We start from the raw sequence: 19,736 nt of genomic DNA, 5'->3' as shown, positions 1-19,736 counted from the left end.
CACAAAGCAGGCACGGGAAGTGAACCAGCAGTGGCTTTCTCTATGCCACTCTCCTATAAAGCTATGACTGATGGAAGTACACAGGCAACAGTTTTTGTATGTGCAGTCTCTCCCATATCAGCTACTGAAGCTTGTAAATGCTCCAGGATGGCCTTCCTCACTAGTCCCCTTTCTTTCAGTTTTTAAGGATGGCCCAAGGATGGTCATTCACTTTTTAAGGATGGCCTACCCTCAGCGGATTTACAGCTGTGCCATATCCTTTCCATCTCTTGATATTGACTTACCTGTATTTAGTTAATTGACTTGTGCTTTGTAATAACCTTTTCATGGAGTTGCTTAGTGTTCCTTTGTGCTCCTAGTGTAGTTTTTGCCATGATACTGACTCACCAGCAGTTGGACCTTCCACATACAGGTGCGTTTTTACTACAATCAATGAAAATACCTTGACTGCACACAGGTCTCCAAAAACAGATTAGATGTGTCATATTGGTGAGGTGGATACTTATGCAATCAATTATTTTGTGTTTTATTTGTAGTTAATTTAAATCACTTTGTATAGATCCGATATCACTTTGACATGAAAGAGTATTTTTCTGTTAATCAGTGACAAAAAAGCCAAATTAAATGCACTGTGATTCAATGTTCTAAAACAATAAAACATGAAAACTTCTATTATCAATGTGTGTATATCATAAAGTTACTTTGAACATTGAAGAGATTGGTAGTAACCCATCGATAACTGGTGATTTAATGTCCAAACCAAGTGCAAATTGAAAATATACCCTCACCCTCTTATGCTGTGTTCTGGAAGTCTACAATACACTGGGCAAGCTCAGACTGCAATAACTTACGCTGTCTAAGAAAATAGCCATTAATTCAAACTTTATAAAAATAATTTTATTTTCATTTAATTAAAACTTTTTCAAATTCACCCACGACTTGATGTCCATCATTTGCAGCGACTGGCATCTGCATTAAAACAAAACAAGGAATTGCAAACCACTGCCACATGAGAGTAAGGCACCATTTCCTAAGTTAACATAGGCTGTACTGAAGCAGCACAGAATTAGGTGGTACCGTCTGTACCTATAACTGAAATGCTGTCTTCCTCACCAGCTTCAAGTATATGCACAGAAAGACTTGAAGAGCCATTGATAGATTTTAAAGGAGTTTCAAACCACAGGAAGGTAACAGCCACAATCACCAATATCTGGTTTGGAGACCTGCTGCACCTGAGAACAATTGTGTATTTTGACCACGATTTACAGAATGCAGGGGAAAGGTGTAATGGATTCATGCAGGTATTTCATACAGGTTTTCTTGCACTAATGCATATTTAACCTGTGCCACCTCTCAGCAGTGCCATTCACTTCAGTTCACCAACACATTCTCCCTTTCTAGGGATAACTTACAGCAGCCAACCAACAAACTTTTTAAAGTGGAAGCACCTGGAGGAAAACACAGACACAGGGTACCAATTAGCAGTAGAGCTTACAGTTTAAAAGGAGAGATAAGGATTAAACTGTTATTGAGCTTAAAAAAAAAGATACCCACATTGGCCAGGGAGTGATGCAGTATTAGCTTTTTTTCGCACTGCTGTACAATGTGGAGAAAAGAAAATCCACCACTCAACCTTGAGAACTACAATTTCCCTGGTATAACATTAGGTGGCCACAGTCAACCGTTATGGGCAAACAAGCAGCAGTTTGCTATCTCTCCAAAGGTACTATCCAAAGTGTATGTATTGCTTCTTCAATACATTCCCCTAAACAATCCTTCTGCCCTTTTGCTTAATTTAAGGGAGCAAAACAGTACATGGAGATGAAATGAGCAGTACAGGCAAACACCCAAGCCATCTGCAAAAATACATCATGCACAACATCTTACAAAGCTGAAATGATACCTAAATGAACAACACAATATACAATCATAAAGGGTCAGGACTTAAATCTCCATTAAGTTTTAACAACAGATGACAAGGTTCTTTGAACGTTTCTTCAAATGTAGGAACTAGTCAAGAGCACATTTATTGATTTGGTCACGGTAGACCTTCTCAAAATTTCTACATTTGATGACTATACTCCCATGTTCCAAAACAAATTGCTGAAAATAAGTAACATCATTTGGAATGCACCAAGCTCAGAAAGGAACACTTCAAATTGCAGTAGAGTTGCCTGGCATTAGACATTTCCTCTCAAAACTTCCAAATTAGGCTAAAACTGCATTTTGAAAGAACCAAAATTAGAAGGACAAACTAAGATCAGAGTCATTAAAGAGCAAGTGAAATTCACATGCAAGTGACTTCTTTTTAAAAAAAAATCTTCTTCAATAATAACCATAGCCCAATTCAGTTTGCCCCTTTTGTGATTAAGTATTCCCCACTCATCTGTAATTGGGATACATAATGATAGGACCTCCGAAGAGCCACGTATACCTGGAATTGCCAATTTGCTCAGATTTGATCATTCACATTCTGAATAAGCTCAGGTCATGCTCAGTCACTCAAACGAATACATCTTAAAATGTATTATCCCAAATCTAGCCAATTACACAATAGCCTTTAAAAAGGCAAATAGTGGAACTGGCGTAAACAATGACAGGCCCATGATTAAAAACTCATTTCTGCCATACAAACCAAACCAGAGGAAATCAGGTCAGTGTTCTTTTTAATTAATCTATATACTAAGTTTCTGTCATATCCAATTACAAAATAAATGATGATACACAAAGTACACAAACTACAATTCATTAAAACCCTCAAAAAAGAGGTATTTTCCATTTAATAAAGTAGAAAATGCAAACAATTACATAAGCAGACAATATTTTTAAAAAAACAAATGCACCAATTAAAGCTTCTTGGCTTTATAATTGGTGGAGAGTTGAACAAAATCCCACTTGAGTGTCAGCAGAGGCAGGTCAGGTTCTGCAGATGTCACTGGGTTTGGCTTGAAGAACTGATTTAGTCTCTGTCTGAGAAGCCACACTACTGCCTCAGATGTTCACAAAAAACTGGAGTCATATCTCCATTAGGATTTTTGAACACGATTCCATAACCTTCAGTTATAAATAAAATTAAACCTAAAATTAAAAGGGAACAACTTTAGTTACAATTAAAATGAGCTGGATCCATAGTAAAAATACAAACCTGAACAAAGAAATAAAACCATAAAGTTGCACCTTACCCAAGGAATATTTAGAACAATTCCAAGCCATTACAAAACAACTGGTGGTGGTAGCAGGCCCCTCTAAAGCATCATCCTAGGCCAGTACAAGTGGTGCAAAAACAAAAGTCCTTCCTTCAGCTTAACTGAAGCAGAGTTTGCTGAAAATATCAGGATAATTTAACTCTCAAATCTGGGTACAAGTAGAAGGTTATACAAACTAGGTCTAACCCCAGAACAGAAGTACTATTTTATTTTAATCACAACTTAAAAGGTCAAGGGAAACAAATGTGAACTGAAAACTTATTTTGCTGGTTCAATTGTCTTGCATCTGACAGTTGGGATGGAGGATTAACCGACCAGTGAAAGTTGGGGTCAAGCAATCCAAAAATAAGGAGACAGTTCAGGGGCAAAGGGCAACAATTTTTACTCTTATTTTATCAAGCTCCTGCAGTTGTGTATTAACTAGCCCAGACTTGTAATTCTGAAAGGGGTGGGGGACGGTAGGCAGGGAGGTGATAGGCAGGAAAGGTGAAGAAAGTTCCCCTATTCTTTCTTCACCTTTCCTGCCTATCACCACCCTGCCTCCTGTCCCCCACCCCTTTATCTATCCCCTTACTGGTTTTTCACCTGGGACCTACCAGCCTTCTCCTTCCCACCCTCCCCCCACCTTCTTTATAGGGCCTCTGCCCCTTCCCTCTGCAGTCCTGAAGAAGGGTTCCGGCCCGAAACGTCGACCGATCTTTTCCACGGATGCTGCCTGACCTGCTGAGTTCCTCCAGCGTGTTGTGAGTGAATCTCATTAAGATTCTGCTTTGTCTAATGCTCCTCTTTAAAAGTTTGCTCCAAGGAAAAATTAAAATTTGATCAGAGGGTTGAAGAAAACCCCACATTGGTGAGACATGCAACGAAGTCTGGATAATGGATGGGGAGAGGAAATTACTTCAACTTGGGCTCACTGATAATCAAAGTGACTAAGATATAAATAGTAAAAAGACACCATGCAAAACAAAGAACAAATCATTTTCTTGGGTGGTTAGGATGGCAGCTCTAAAATTAGGGACTACATTTTGTTTCTAGTATAAAACTAGTGGAGAAAAACATGACAAAAAGGAACCAACTCCAACCTAGATGCATTACAATTATTTCAAAGAGGATTACTTAAAAGGTATTAAAGGATTAATTTGATACCTGCTCAAAAGTTGGGGAAGGCTGGAGATGATGGGTCCATAACCAGGAGCATTGTCATAAAGCTCAAATAATGGTGCAGCAACCAGCTTGTAGTTCTTCGGAACTGCAAAAAGAGCTGAAGAAGAAGAGGCCATCAGAGATCACCAGAACCACTAATTGTTTTTTACTGTAATTTGTTTTCTCATAAAATAGCTTTTCTTTTGATTGCTGATTATACGGACGCTATGTGCTTGTGATGCTGTTGCAAGTAAGTTTTTCATTGCACCCAAGCATACATATACTTGTGCGTGTGTGTGTGTGCGCGCGCGCGCACACACGCTCACGTACATACACCTATTACAATGGACACTTTGGCCAAATAACTTTAAAGGCTTGCAATTAAGTATAAATCTCAATACAAGTGCTCTTAGCATTGCATTTTAAACAATGTGGACAGCCTCTCTTTAGAAAATGAGAAATATTGAAAGCACTCAGGCCAGTTAGTATCTGTGGGAAGTTAATATTTCAGGTCCAGGACTTCCTTCTCCACAGATTGTGTCGGATCTGTTGCATATTGAGCATTTCAGTTTTTATTCCATTTTGATTTTTTCAGCTTAATTACCACTGGTTATGAAAGACTGCTGGTCCTATCATATACAACAATTCTAATGCCCACAATACATCAAGAACCTGCAAATGATAAAATCAAAGCTCAAAGATTCAGGAAGAAATTTAATTGCACATACCACAAGATAATTTGCATTATTAAGAATTCCACCAAATAAATTTAATAACCAATTACACACACCACATTAAACTAATAGCTTTTGGGAAGTTAAACAACAGCCTTGGGAAAAGGAAGAACAAAAAAAATGAAGATTCTCTTGGCTCAATGACCATCACCCAAGTAAGTAATGTGGTGCAATTTGAACAAATCTATTTGAATGCACAGCACAAAACTCAAATGGCATACTAAAAAAAGAATCGGCTCCAAAATTATTTTTCAAGAATAAAATCAAGGCAGGGTACATGCACATTCTGCCTTATTATTTCAGCTACATCATTTCTGAGGAAACAGGAACTTATGGAACTAATTATAAAATGGTTACAAGTAAAGGCAACTATTACTCGGCCCTCAGAAATTCAAACCAGTTTCACGGAATCCATGTAGACCCACTTCCTTATCTTTGCTCCATCGTCCAGCAAACTCTTCAGCCGCCTGTTGCACAACAATATCTACCTACGTCAATAGGCATTATGGTCGATTTCAAATCTCAACATGCTCAAGGTTTGCTTCATGTCACTTTTGGATCCAATGCTGATTAACTTCATCCCAGCTTCCTTGGCTCAACTTTCCATCAATGGAATGAGTTTCTCTCGATACCCTTCATGATCTTAAATACCTCAATCAGATACTTTCTCAATCTCCTGCACTTGAAGAACAATCCCGGCTTCTCCAGTCCGTCCATGATTAAAAGGTCCCAACCTTTGTACTTTAGTAAATTCCTTCCATATCTTCCAAAATTTTTATAAATTTGCTGTAGTGCAAGACCAAAAACTAGACAATACTTTGGTTATGACCAAACCAAAAACCACACCCCCCTACCCCCAACTGTCAGATGAGCCTATTTTAAACAAACATTGCATACACATGAACCTGCTCCTGAAGGGATCCAAAATTATACACTTCAATTTGAATTTGCCCTTCAACCAAAATGCAAATCTACCTCCCCCCACCCCACCAGTTGTCTCTATGCCCTTGAAATACCGACATCTTCCTCACAGATTACAAATACCCCCGATGTTTTTTGTCACCTGCAAAGTTGGAAATTGAGCTCTGCTCAAGTGATTTAACTCTACAAATCCAGTATTAATTGTCACGCACTGCCATTTATTACTTTACCCCAGTCCATTACTCTATTTCCTATTCCAAAATGTTCTTACCATGCCAACATTCCTTGTTATACCACACCCTTCAAAGATTTTGCATCTTCCTCAAACGCTTTTTGAAGTCCATTTATACCACAATAACATTTCCCCCAACTAAGAAACAGCCAAATTTAACACGGTGTTTAGCAAACATATTCTTGATTTATTCCAAAAGAAAAACATACACTTATCCAAGACTGTCTCCAGAACATTCTCCACTGGAAAGTATACCAACTCCTCCACAGTTAACGGCTTTAACCATAATCTTCATACTTGTGTAGTTTTCTAGTCAAGTTCTACCCGGAAAACACAAATAGCTGGGTGAGATCAGCTGTGAAAGATCAAGAAAGGGCATCTGCAACTTCCTTCCTCACTTCCTTAAGCAACTCAAAAACAAATCTCATAATTTACTCAGCAAGTACCTCTCAATTTTCAGCCCACTCAGAATCTTAACTATACCCTCCTTTACCCAGTCTCAAGCAGCAAATGCTGCCTCAGGAAAGCCCATGCAGATACTCTTACTGCCTCAGTCAAGTCCAGAACCTCCACGAGCACACCTGACTCTGATCAGCACTACATTTTATCTTACAACCTATTTTCTATTAATGAACCTGTTGAATATTTTTGTATTCCCTTTTATGTTTTACTAGTTCTTTTTTCCTCCACGCTGTCTTTCATTCTCATTCTACTTTCTCCCTGAACTTTGTAATAAATCTGGTACTTCCTCATTAACAACCCATTATGTGCCATACAATTCTGCTCTATTTGTTATCTAAGGAATTAGGTAGGGAAATTATATCTTGGTTCCTTCATGTGAACATACATTGATCACAGTCCAAACACTGGTAGCACTGATGGGCAACTAGAAGAGTTGCAACCTCACATCTCCAGCTATCCAGGTTCAATCCTGATCTCCAATGCCATTTTGTAATTTTCACATTCTTATGACAATATGATTCCATCCCACCTCCCAAAAAAATGGTTTAAGTTGGTGAGTTACCGAGTAATTCCCTCTAGTGTACTGACTGGCCAAATTTGGGGGAGTGGGAGAAAAGGAGAATGTGCAGAAAGCAAAATGGGTTTACTTTAATTGGTGATGGATGATTGGCACAGACTCAGTCGGCAAGGCGGTATATATTGCTGACCATCTCACCTTAGACCTGTGGTTGTTTAATGATAGCTTCGTTGACCAAGTTTTGATCCCAATTAATCTGGGCCAGACTGGCTCTCAAACTCAAATTTTCCTTTCTACAGTTCCCTTTTTCTTAATCTTAGAGTGGCCTACAAACCTTTTCCAAAGCTATCACTGCTGTTGTCACTTTCTAGATATTCCCACACTTGCAGTAGGGAAGGTACACATACAGTTGCAAGAAAAAGTTTGTGAAACCTTTGCAATTATCTGGTATTCTGCATTAATTACTCAAAATGTGATCTGATCTTCATCTAAGTCACAATAATAGACAAAATCTTCCTAAACTAATAACACAAACTGTACTTTTCATATCTTTATTGAACACATTGTTTAATCATTCACAGTCCAGATTGGAAAAAGCATGTGAACCCTTGAATTTAATAACTGGTAGAACCTCTTCATTAGCAATAACCTCCACCAAACATTTCCTGTAGATGCTGATCAGACTTGCACAATGGTAAGGAAGAATTTTAAACCATTTCTCTATATAAAACTGCAATCGTTCATCAACATTTCAGGGATGCCTTGCATGAACAGTTATGCCACAGCATCTGGTCTGGACTCGGTCTTGGCCATTCCAAAACATGAATTTTCTTCTTTGTAAACCATTCTGATGTTGATTTACTCATGTTTTGGATTATTGTCTTGTTGCATCATCCAATTTCTATTAAGCTTCACGTGACAGATTGCTACCCTGACATTCACCTATAAAGTGTCTTGATACAATTTTGAATTCATCGTTCCCTCAACAACTGCAAGCTGTTCAGTCTCAGGCACGAAAGCAGCCCCAAACTATGATGCTCCTTCCACCATGCTTCACAGTTGGGATGAGGTTTTGGTGTCAGAGCGCAGTGCCCTTTTTCCTCCAAACATAGTGGTGTGCATTTCTGTACAAGATCAACTTTTGTCTCATCTGTCCAGAGACCATTGTTCCAGAAGCATTGTGGAACAACCAGGCGATCTTTTGCAAACTTGAGATGTGCATCAATATATTTCTTTTTTGGAGATCAGTGGTTTCCTTCCATGAACAGTGTTGTTCAGTGTTTTTCTTAGTGGACACATGAACAGGGACTTTAGCATGCTCTAGCGATTTCTACAGGTCTTTTGCTGTTACCCTTGGGTTCTTTATCACCTCCTTCAGTATTGCACGTTGTGCTCTTGGTGTGATCTTTGCAGGATGTTCACCCCCAAGGAGAGTAGCAACAATACTGGATTTCCTCCATTTGTAGACAATTTCTCTTACTGCGGACTGATGAACACTCAGGTCTTTAGAGATGTTTTTGTAGTCTTTTCTGCTTCATGCATCTCTACAATTCTTCATCCAAGGTCCTCTGAAAGTTACTTTATTGAAGCATGGGGCACATAAACAGACCTTTCATAAGAGCAAGCTTTGTCAGTAACCAAACTATGTGCCTTTTTTTAAAAACCGGGCAGGGCACATCTATAACCCACACCTCCAATCTCATCTCATCGATCGGAACATCTGACTCCAAATAGGTTTTGTAGAAGGCATTACCCGAGAAGTTCACATACTTTTGAACCTAGACTGTGATTGTTTAAATGGTATACTCAGTATTGACAAGTACTACAATTGTTTGTGTGTTATTAGCTTAGGCAGATTGTGTCTGTCTATTATGACTTAGATGAAGATCAGAGCACATTTTATGAGTAATTAATGCAGAACACCAGGTAATTGCAAAGGATTCACACACTTTTTCTTGCAACTGCACATGAACAATATTAGGATCAGACTTAGCCACGATGGCCTACAAAAATAAATAATCTTCAGCCGTTCCTATCAGGATTCACAATAGCAAAGACTTCAAAAATATTTAGTTTTTCCAAAATTGACATTGACAAATCATTTGATTTCCAGGAATGCACCGCTTTTGTCAAAAAGTTCATCAAGTAAATAAGCTACTTTACAAACCAAAGCCAAACCCCAAAGTATCAGTTACATTACAACAAAAAATTGCAAATTAAATATCCAAGTACTGTGCAAGAAGAAGCATCACAGAATCTACCTGGAGGAGCTGGATGCATTCAATTAAACTATGTGTCTACCCACAAAATTTGACAGTAATTTCAGATGTTACCATAACCCAAGGCTGAAGCACTGATGATCAACATTAGCTAGAAGTGTAGAGTAAAGAATTGTGGATTTCTACCAAGAGTTTCACAATCATGGCAGCTTGCCTTCAGCCAATGTTTCATGACATACAATGGTTGAAGCAAAGGCTAGAGACCTAGACAACAACCCAGATATGAAGACTTATGCTCTAGGTCCACAAAGCTGATCCAGTACAGCTATAATGACTTTACTGGCCTCATCGATAAAAAAAGAAAACACAACCTAGAAAAATTACCAGAGTACCAATCAAAGCAATGGAAGGCACACTTGACCATCATTCAAGCAGTAATTCTCACAAACATTAGTTCAAATCCAAAGTTCATTGCCACCTCAGTCCAAAAACATGAATGAGAACTGCAGCAAGGGAAAGTGATTTCTCTTGACTTCATGTGGCCATGAGGTTGTCGACATTACATAAGAAACTGCTTCTGCTAGATTTATGCCAAGAACAAATGAATACCAAGTGGTTGGAGGTCACAACTTCAGCTCAAGGAGTTTGAAGGAAAGGTTGTTGGGCTGAATGCCCTATAGCTTTATAATTACTTTCCAATAGAATAGTTTGATTATTAGTCATCAGTAGCAATGTTCTGATAATGCTCAAGCACAGGCTGTCAAGTCGTGATACCATGCAATGATCATATTTAGCAAGGTCTAACAACAACTTGGCATGAGCTAACCAACACCAGATCCCACAATCACAATCTTCAAGACTAGATACTTATTGGCCACTGAGTAATCTGTGCCAAGAGATACACACCTTTGTATAACCAACAAGACAAGTTGCAGAATTTAATGAAATGTATTGAATAAATGCAGTTGCAACAAAACCACCTGGTTCAAAGACATCCAGGACAAAACCTGAATGTTCATCCCATAAATCAGTACATGGTGACTGCAATATACATCATTTGCAAAATACACTTCAGCAACAATACCTCTCAAACCTGCAGCTGCCACCCAAGTGCATGGATATACTAGGTATGCAAGTCCTGATTTATAGCTGTGCCAACTTCTGGGACCACTCAATCATCTCAGCCAGGGGTCCCCAACCTTTTGCGCACCATGGACTGGTTTAATATTGACGATATTCTCACGGACCAGCCAACTGGGGGTGGTATTCAAGTTCAACAGTGCGTGACAGAGAATAAGGAAAGGTGCAGCTGGCTCATATCAGTTCATATCGCCAAATCATATCATTTCCTCGTGGCCCGGTAGCACATGGTTGGGGACCACTGATCTGAACCAATGGCTTCCCAACAAACATTTGCTGCATAAGGCAGATCCAGTAATATAACAGAATCTAACTGAACTTGACAACAACATCCAAATTCAAGGATAAAACAAAAGTAGAAATAAATAACGCACCAACTTCCATACAGAAGATTGTTTGATGATGGTGATGGGGCAGTGAGGGGGAAATGCAACAGCCATAAAATATTCAACCAGTTGACTTTGTGGTGCAAGTCTTCAGTGACTGTCAACATGTGCCTTGGTCACAAATAGAGGTGAAATCCAAGTAAATGAGGCAGCCCGGCATTAGGGCTGCTTTTCATAAAGGTCACTGTTAACCACATATGCGCTTGCTAAATGAATACAAAATGTTCAAAAGAGAATCTGGAGCAACAACTTTCTGGCAGAAACCAGTGGGTTGACAATTCCTTTCCACCCACAGATGCTGGTAGAACTGTTGAGTTCCTGCAGAAAATTGTTTGTTGATTTGATGTCATTACCCTTAACTTCAGGAATTGATAACTAATTAAATCCTCAAGCAAAAGGAAAATACATAAAGCATTCATCCAACTGATGTTTATCAAATCTTGCATGATAAATTAGCCAAAGTGTTCACTAAAGAGCTTAAGATATGCAGGAGAAAGACTTTTGCTGTTCAGCATTTTTATCTTAAGACTACAGGATGTAAATGTCATATTTACACAACCGTTCTCCACTTCATACCTTTTTCTTGAAGTTGTACTAAGAATAGCTTCTTATGCTCTTTGGGTTTAGTGATATGAGCTGGAATGTAGGGATACTGGAAGGAAAAATAACATTTATATAACAAGGATATTTCATAGGCATTTTGATGTAATACACATTTATTGCACAGTACGACACATGAAAATTCAGTGGGTGAAAACATTCCAAATACCAAAACAAAACTCACAAGCACGGTCGTTGATATACTAATCAAGATTTCAGACTCATCAATTCCGAACAATACTGAGACTTTCTTTTATTGGAGCTGGCAGAAATCACACAATTTCTTCCAGGAATTACTTTGGCTCTACAGCTATGACATCATAATGTATAAAAATCATTACAAAGAGCAAGATTAAATATTTACAATCATTCCTGTCAGGCAATTTTCATTCCTCAGGGTACACTTTATAATTTCAGGCAATTACAAACTTTAGAAGTCTTGGTCCTACACCATTTTAGAACAGTGAATTATGAAGAGAGCAACACACATCAAAGTTGCTGGTGAACACAGCAGGCTAAGCAGCATCTGTAGGAAGAAGTGCAGTCGACGTTTCAGGCCGAGACCCTTCGTCAGGACTAACTGAAGGAAAGTTAGTCCTGACGAAGGGTCTCGGCCTGAAACGTCGACTGCACCTCTTCCTACAGATGCTGCTTGGCCTGCTGTGTTCACCAGCAACTTTGATGTGTGTTGTTTGAATTTCCAGCATCTGCAGAATTCCTGTTGTTTGCATTTAAATTATGAAGAGAGGTTGGATGGTAGAGGACACTTTACTGCCTGGAGCATAGAACAATGAGGGATGACCTGAGAGGTTGAAAATTATTAGGGATATTGCCATGGCAGAAAGGGAACAATTTCATACTGATCTCTGAAACATACTAGCAGAGTCAATAATAAAGTTAACACAATATACCTGAGGGGGCTCAAAATTTGGCCTCCACCAGTTTCCAATGCAGTCATCAATTACCCAGTCTTGCTGCACACCATCCTGACGGCCCAGAATCTGTTTTAAAAAGAATGTGTAGTTGAATACAAGTTTCTGCTCCATCAAAAAAAAATAACAGATTTTTTTTGGGAGAAAAGACATCAGCTATGAGTTATCTGAAGGATGCTGGCTTTACACTGGTTGTTACTTAATTAAAATTTCCATTATATTTTTCTTCTAATTCATTTCAAGAATTTATACAAATGAACTATCCCTATTAAATAGACCAATACATGTCTTTATTGGCAGACACCTTTGCAGCTTATATGAAACAGTAGGGAGATCAATGCAAAGGGTATGGAACATTGAGCACAAATCTTTTTTTGAAAGAATTAAATAAATCAGGCAAAATTACCAAGATTACGGGAAAGAGTCAAGAAACAGGGTTGTTCTTTAGGAGGTGTAATGTTGAATCATTTACTAAATGTTTGAGTTCTACTATTCTACGATTCCATAGGCTTCATGTACCCATTGGCTAATTGACATGATTTACAAAAATCAAACCAAATCAAGCCTGATATTCAAAACATCTACAACAATCTCAAAAATGTACAAAATGAAAGAGTTCTGAATCCAACCAGATGACCCTTTAGCAAGCTTGAAGAATTCTCATACAAATAGATTACACACCTCAGTCATGAGACGCTTCAAGCCCTCTACTTCATCCTCCCCAGGATTTAGCTCTCCACCGGGTCTACACGAATAAAGCAAAAAACAGTTACAATGCAATGTGCTCAGGTTCACCAGAAACTCAGTAGATATTACCCAATTTGCTGCTGGACTGTCACTTTGTAGTTCAGAAACAGCAACTTTAACTCATTAGGCATGGAGAAAAATTTAAAAACTCCATTAACCACCTACTGCTAGAGATACTGTGCACATAAGGTACACAAGTTTTGGATTCAGCTGTGGGGCATATTGCACAGAAATAGCCCGCTTGTGACACTGCAAGTTAGGCATACATTAGATACATCTGTTAACAGATCTGAGGTAGAAATCAATTGCTCTAGAACAGGAAACTGACCAAGAGGGAAAAAGCTGCTTAGCAAACAAGTGTCTCTTACTGCATTGAAATAATCCAGAGACTTTAGGTTGGTCTATTTACTCAATCCTTGGCTATACAGTACTTTGTCTATTGCACAGGATATCTGCATCTTCTTACTAGGTATTGAATTCAAGCAGCTGACAGTCAAAAGAAAGATATTCCACTAACCCCGATTCATGAACTACAGATTTGTTCATCCCGTGGAAACAATCAAAATTCAGTTTTTACCATTCCCCAGAAACTGAATGTAAAATGAAAATACAGCTTAACTATGAGATGTGAATAAAAAGATTTTAAAAATGAAATGACATGTTAATCGTCAGTGAGCACACGGCTCAAACATAACTCTACCAAGTGCACTTGTGAAACTTTGCTTAAGGGTTTAATAATTCATATTCTAACTCACAGGCTAATGCACTCACAACTTAAAGAACGTTGTCCCGAGTTGCAGTAATAACACATGAGGTAGCCTGTGCTCATGCACAATCAGGACACCCTCCACTGTGCGCCTCATGCCGATCTTCTCAAACTCCTCCCGCATGCGCTGAAATCGGGCAGCAACAGAGCAATCTTTTTCATACAAGGGCTCCTTTGTACCAAAAGTGTAGTTGGTCAGTGGATATCTGAAGAAATAATTTCCATGACAGATTTATACCTCGTAAAATTTTCAAGACAGGAATAAAGTCAATTCTAGTATATACTCATTGGTCAAGACTGAAATCAAATAAAGCAAGGTGATAGAAAGATTGTGCCAATCAGCAAGTAGCCATTTAAAACCTAGTTTAGGAACAGGAAGTAAAAGCATATCCCATTAAAAAGCATAGGACTCAGAAATTAAATTTATCAAAAGAGAAAAACTTTGATTGACATACAAAAACACCTTGATATCAGAAATGTTTAAGTCATTGCTTCATCAGCCCCTTGACATTTTTGAATCTCAAAACCAGTGAAAAATTAAAAACCTGATCTTTATTTCACCATCACTCAAAACAGGAGAATACTATAACTAGATGCAAGAAAATGCAAAACCTATATAGGATCACGGAAGTAAAGGTTTAGATTTTGCTCTATGGATGCACTGTGGGGAGCATTCTGACTGGTTGCATCACATCCTGGCATGGAGGCTCTAAGTACACAAGACTGCCAGCAGCTTCAGCATAAAAACACTTCATACCATCTGGGACATCTTCAAGAGGCTGTACCTCAAGAAGAAAGCATCCATCACTGAGGACCCTCACCATCTTGGACATGACCTCTTATTCCTACCACTGGTGATCTGAAATATGCACCTCAGAAACAAATCATACTGTTCTGATTTTGTTCAATGTACATCCTGCCATGCATTTCAGGAACAATAATAAAGATTTTAAAGGACGTACAGAATTTTAATTCCAGGGTTTGAGCACTTCACTTATGTAGACAGAAGACAAGGCCTTCTCAGATGAAGGGAAATGATGGGAAGATTTCATGAAGGCAATAAAATCGTGGTTGGTTTTAGAACAAATACAGAAAATATTCAATAACAAGCAAGGATGACAATCCAAGAAAACAGAAATAAAATAATAAGCACAAGAACAACCCATGTTTTTCCAAAACAGTAAAAGTGGAATCAGTAAGCAGAATGGAGAAAATTCAAAAGGGGCACTTTATATATTTGCCAGGCAAATAACTCTTATAAGAGATGACAGAAGTATGATGTTTTGCACAATCTTCCAAAAATACCCATGAATTCATTGTTAGCTTCTACTACATCATGGGTTAAAACAACTTCCGAAAATGTAAACTATAAAGCGCAGAACAACCCAAGTGGTGAAAGTATGTCAGAATTAGCTCATTTAACATGGACAATGGGTTACTCTTCTATCATTTCCACTCCCAAAAGCAGAGGATGGGCAGTTAGAGTTATCTGGTGTTTATGAGTACCCCACATGGATAACCACATCTCTGTGTCAGCCAGAAAGTAATTTAGCCACTGAGGCTGCTTGTAAATACCCAACCGAGATCAACTCTTAGTCAAAACTACAGATTAGCTTGTTTTCTTGGAACAAAATCATTTTCCTCAACCCTTTTCTTCAGATATAGCTACACAGTGCATTTTTAAAAAGACTAAATGCATCTCATAGATTTCATGAATAAATTTCTACATGATTTTTTAGCAAATGCTTTAAGTGTAGAGTGCATAGACCTCAGGACAAGGGAGGAAAGCGAAAACCAGGATGGCTCATATCCGCAATAAACACAATACCCAAGATTGCTAGTGTTAGATATTATACTTTAATTCAGCTACAATATCAGTTTTGCAATACAATGTCTAATGTTTACAATGAAATGTTAATGGGGAACCTGGCTGTATCAATGGAAATGGCAACAGGGGTAGATTAGTATTAAAAGAGGAAAATGAAAATAATCACAGGCCATCATATTTAGTATTTTATAAAAGGGACTTCAATGTTAAACTACATTTAGTGCATTAAAAAGGATTCTAAATTTCTTTAGTTCACTTTTACTTGCACTTAAATTTCTAACATCCCTTACATGCATACCAGAAATTTTTAAAAAGCATACTGGAAAAGCAGCAAGTAACACTCATTTCTGAATACACTTGAACTAAGTGACTGGCTAGGTCTGTGAATCAACCACATTGCTTTAAGAGTGTGAACACGAGTAGAAACACATCAGCAAAAACCACCAGACTGTTTTCCAAGGCTAGCTTACTTTTATGATCATTAATCCTGATTAAATTAATAAAATTAAAACATCTCACCCAACATAGTTCAACTAAAATACATGCTTAAGTCATTACCGCAGACTTCTTTGATTGCTAACTATACAATAGCAATTTTAATATCACAATTTATTACTTTATGATTAGATATAACACTTATACACACTTCAAATTTGATAAAGTGACACAAGTTCAAATCTACAAGCACTTAGAACTCCTCCAAAGTTAGAGAGAGGGGTACAGGCTCATATACAAATATTTGCATACAAACTCTTCAAACTGGAAATACATTTGCAGATGCTAACGCTCGAAATACTTATGAACTAGCTGGTACGAAGATGATGAGTGAAAAAATTATTAGAATTGCACCCAAACTACACTACAAGTCGTGTTAGGCGCTAGCAACCATCAGTCGTTCGTGTCCGAGTGCAGTCAAACAGAAAAAAACCTGGGGTGTTTAGTCACTTGTATTCCTTTGCAAAACATAGCCTGCACATCAACATCTGGTAAAGAGGAAGGTCCCGGCTACTCACAGATTGATGGTCCTCTCTAGGGTCAGCGGCTTGGCCTGCAGGTATTTGTTCCCGTACTGGGATACACCGCGAGGCCAGCCAGCCTGCGAGCGGCTCGGTGGAACTACAGACATAGCAGCAGATTCCCGGGTGCACGAGTGGACACCTAGGTGGCAGAAGCCGCAGAGATTGAAGAAAACAACCAAAAACTACAACCGCAAGAGCTCGGATCCTCAAAAGCCTTGGCGCTTTAACCGGGCAGATTCACTTCCGGAAGAGTGCACCACATCCGGGTGATAGAAGGGCGCGAGGAGGGAGTCTCATATGATTGGCTAGTCCGGGGAGGCGGCTGGCTCATGGTTGCTGAAACCAATGGGAAGGTCAAAATGATTCAAAGTACATGTATTATCAAACTCTGTCTGCAGAATACAATCTTAAGATTCATGTTCTCCACAAACAGTCAAAATACTGTATAAGGAGATAAGGTAAGAGAGGGAATGGTGAACGGGGTGGGGGGGACATTTCCCTTTCTCACCTTATCTCCTTACCTGCCCATCACCTCCCTGTGGTGCTGGTCCCCCCTTTCATTCTTCCATGGCTTTCTGCCCTCTCCCGTCAGGTTCCCCTTTCACCAGCCCTTTATCTCTTTCACCAATTATCTTTCCTGCTCTGTACTTCACCCCTCCCAGTTTCACCTATCACTTGCTATTATGTATTTCTCCCCCCCCCCTCCACTTCTTACTTTGGCTTCTCATTTTTTTTTCCAGGCCTAGTGAAGGGTCTTGGCCCAAAACGTCAACTGCACTCTTATTCCTAGATGCTGAGTTCCTCCAGCATTTTGTGCATGTTGCTTGGATTTCCAGCATCTGCAGATTTTCTCTTGTTTGTGATTAGACTGTATCATTCCTAGACTGTTTCAATGACTATAGATCTATGTTTTGTTGTTTTATTTACATTCGTTTTTTGCTTTTGGCATGATTTTTCATTAATTTTGCATGTTGGGTGTTTGATGTTTTCTTTGATCAGGTTCCATGGTGTTTCTTTGTTTTGTGGCTGTGGGGAAGACAAATCTCAAGAGTTGTATACAGCATACCTACTTTGATAATAAATGTACTTGGAATAATGTTTCAAGAAAGTCATTAATCTAAAACGCCAAGACTGTCCAATTTTTTTCTCACATGTCAATCCACGCTTCTCAAGTTCTATAAAGTTTTTGTGAATTGTTTCCAATGTACTTTTGTCCTTCCCTAATGAAAGAGACCAATATAGTTCTAGATCCGGTGCCACAATGCCCCATAGAATTTTTCTTCTCCCTACATTTGTATTCAAATCCCCCAGCAAAAAAAAATAAATTATCACCTCTCCTAATTAATGAAAAAATCGATTTAGAAAGCATGCACAAAATGTGATGAATAAGGTTAGTGACAGCAAATACAGGAGGCTGTCTGAGATTAGGATCCTGAGGCCCTCCGTTGGTTGGGACGACCATGGATGTTGCATCCCAGCTGTGTACATGATACACAGGCCAGGGCAGTATGATATGGAGAGAAAGCCCATGTAGCTGGCTCCCCCTTTCCTTGCAGCTGATGAACGGCAGAGACCAATGCAGTGTGGCACCAGCGGCATCGCAGGAGTTGCCAGTCAGTGTTGAACTCAACACAGGACTACCTTAAAGACTCCAGCTCTTCATTTCTCCTCGGGGTTTACCCATGAGTGTAGCTATAAGGCAGTGGAGGTTTAAGATCAGAGGTTCCCTTCTCCTGGATGAGCTGCCGACCATGGCTGACGGACCCCATTCGCCGGAAGCAACTAATTTTAAGGTGCCAGTAACTTGCCTTTGCCCCTTCTCCTGTCATTAGAAACTGTTCTGCTGGGCTTTGAACTTTGAACTTTAGTAGCTAAGCCACATGAGAAGGCCAGGAGCTGGGCTTGGTTATAGATGCAATTGCAATAACTGAAACCCAACTCAAAAAACACAAGATATATGCACTAGGAAGGACAAAAAATAAAGGAAGATTGTAGTACTAGTCAAGAAAGACATTGTAGCACTGGAGAGCAAATCCTTGCAAGGTTAGACATAGAAACCATTTGAGAAAGAAGATGGGAGCTCTCTAAACTGTGGCAGTTTGCTACATTCCATCCAAAAAATGAGAGAGGACAACTGCGGGAAAATGACTGAAACGCACAGGTGTTTTAAAGTATGATGTTGGATGATTTTAATTTTCCTAATTTTGAATAGAATAGTTTTAGGGTAAAGGGCTAAAAAAAAGTTTTCAAAATGTGCATGATTTCAGCCCGAAAAGGAAGGAGGCAATTTTGGATCTTGTTCTAGGATTAAAGTGGATGGATTGGACTGATTATCAGAGGGGCAACACTTGTGGAGTTATAATCAAGCAAACATAAAGTTTTGATTAATAATTGACAAGAACAAAGAGAAATTGAGAGAAAAAACCTAAAATTCCGGGAAGGCTAACATCAACGTGGTAAGAGGTACGAGGGGTGATTGATAAATTCGTGGCCTAGGGTAGAAAGAGTCAGACAGTGCTTACCTGCAATTTTCAATTATTTGAAACAGAAATACGGCAAAAGTTATTAACTTCAAACTTTCTGCATAATCACTCAAAGAGTTGAACTGCACATGCACGTAACGAGAGTTATACAGCTCATCTCCTTCTATCTTAGGCCTATCTTAAAAGGTGGCATAGCACGGCAATAGTGGCCTTTCAGATCTAGTGTTACTTTAATTTAATTTTTTAGTTTAATTTTGAGACACAATCTGTGATTAGGGCACATGGATAACGGAGCGACTATCTACCATCGCCAGATATTGCTACAATACAGAGGTTGCCCAAAAACAAACCTTCATGAAGATCTGCTGATTAAATTATGTGACCTCGGCTTGCTGAGGGGA

At 38.9% G+C, this 19,736-nt stretch overlaps 1 protein-coding gene across 1 annotated transcript; it reads right to left on the bottom strand.

Annotated features, from left to right (window-relative positions):
- Positions 1–935: 935 nt before the first annotated feature.
- Positions 936–17,103, bottom strand: nudt21 (nudix hydrolase 21). Its single transcript, XM_063066698.1, has 7 exons — positions 16,847–17,103; positions 14,011–14,211; positions 13,174–13,237; positions 12,472–12,561; positions 11,537–11,612; positions 4,353–4,467; positions 936–3,078 (listed from the first exon to the last, which is right to left on the bottom strand). Exons 1-7 carry the CDS (start codon positions 16,957–16,959, stop codon positions 3,057–3,059), a joined length of 681 nt encoding a protein of 226 aa, XP_062922768.1. The 5' UTR covers positions 16,960–17,103; the 3' UTR covers positions 936–3,056.
- Positions 17,104–19,736: the final 2,633 nt, after the last annotated feature.

The sequence above is a fragment of the Mobula hypostoma genome, chromosome 14 (assembly GCF_963921235.1).
Source record: "Mobula hypostoma chromosome 14, sMobHyp1.1, whole genome shotgun sequence".
Classification (NCBI taxonomy): domain Eukaryota; kingdom Metazoa; phylum Chordata; class Chondrichthyes; order Myliobatiformes; family Myliobatidae; genus Mobula; species Mobula hypostoma.
Note: the sequence above shows the minus strand (reverse complement) of the source record. Positions and strands in the feature narration are given on the sequence as shown.

What these genes read in the sequence shown, in the direction of transcription:
- nudt21 (XM_063066698.1), bottom strand. Translation starts at nt 16,959, where the DNA reads ATGTCTGTAGTTCCACCGAGCCGCTCGCAGGCTGGCTGGCCTCGCGGT. An exon ending in CTAGAGAGGACCATCAATCT is followed by an intron (nt 14,212 to 16,846) that starts GTGAGTAGCCGG and finishes TTATTTCTTCAG; the next exon opens with ATATCCACTGACCAACTACA. An exon ending in CAAATTTTGAGCCCCCTCAG is followed by an intron (nt 11,613 to 12,471) that starts GTATATTGTGTT and finishes TTTTCCTTCCAG; the next exon opens with TATCCCTACATTCCAGCTCA.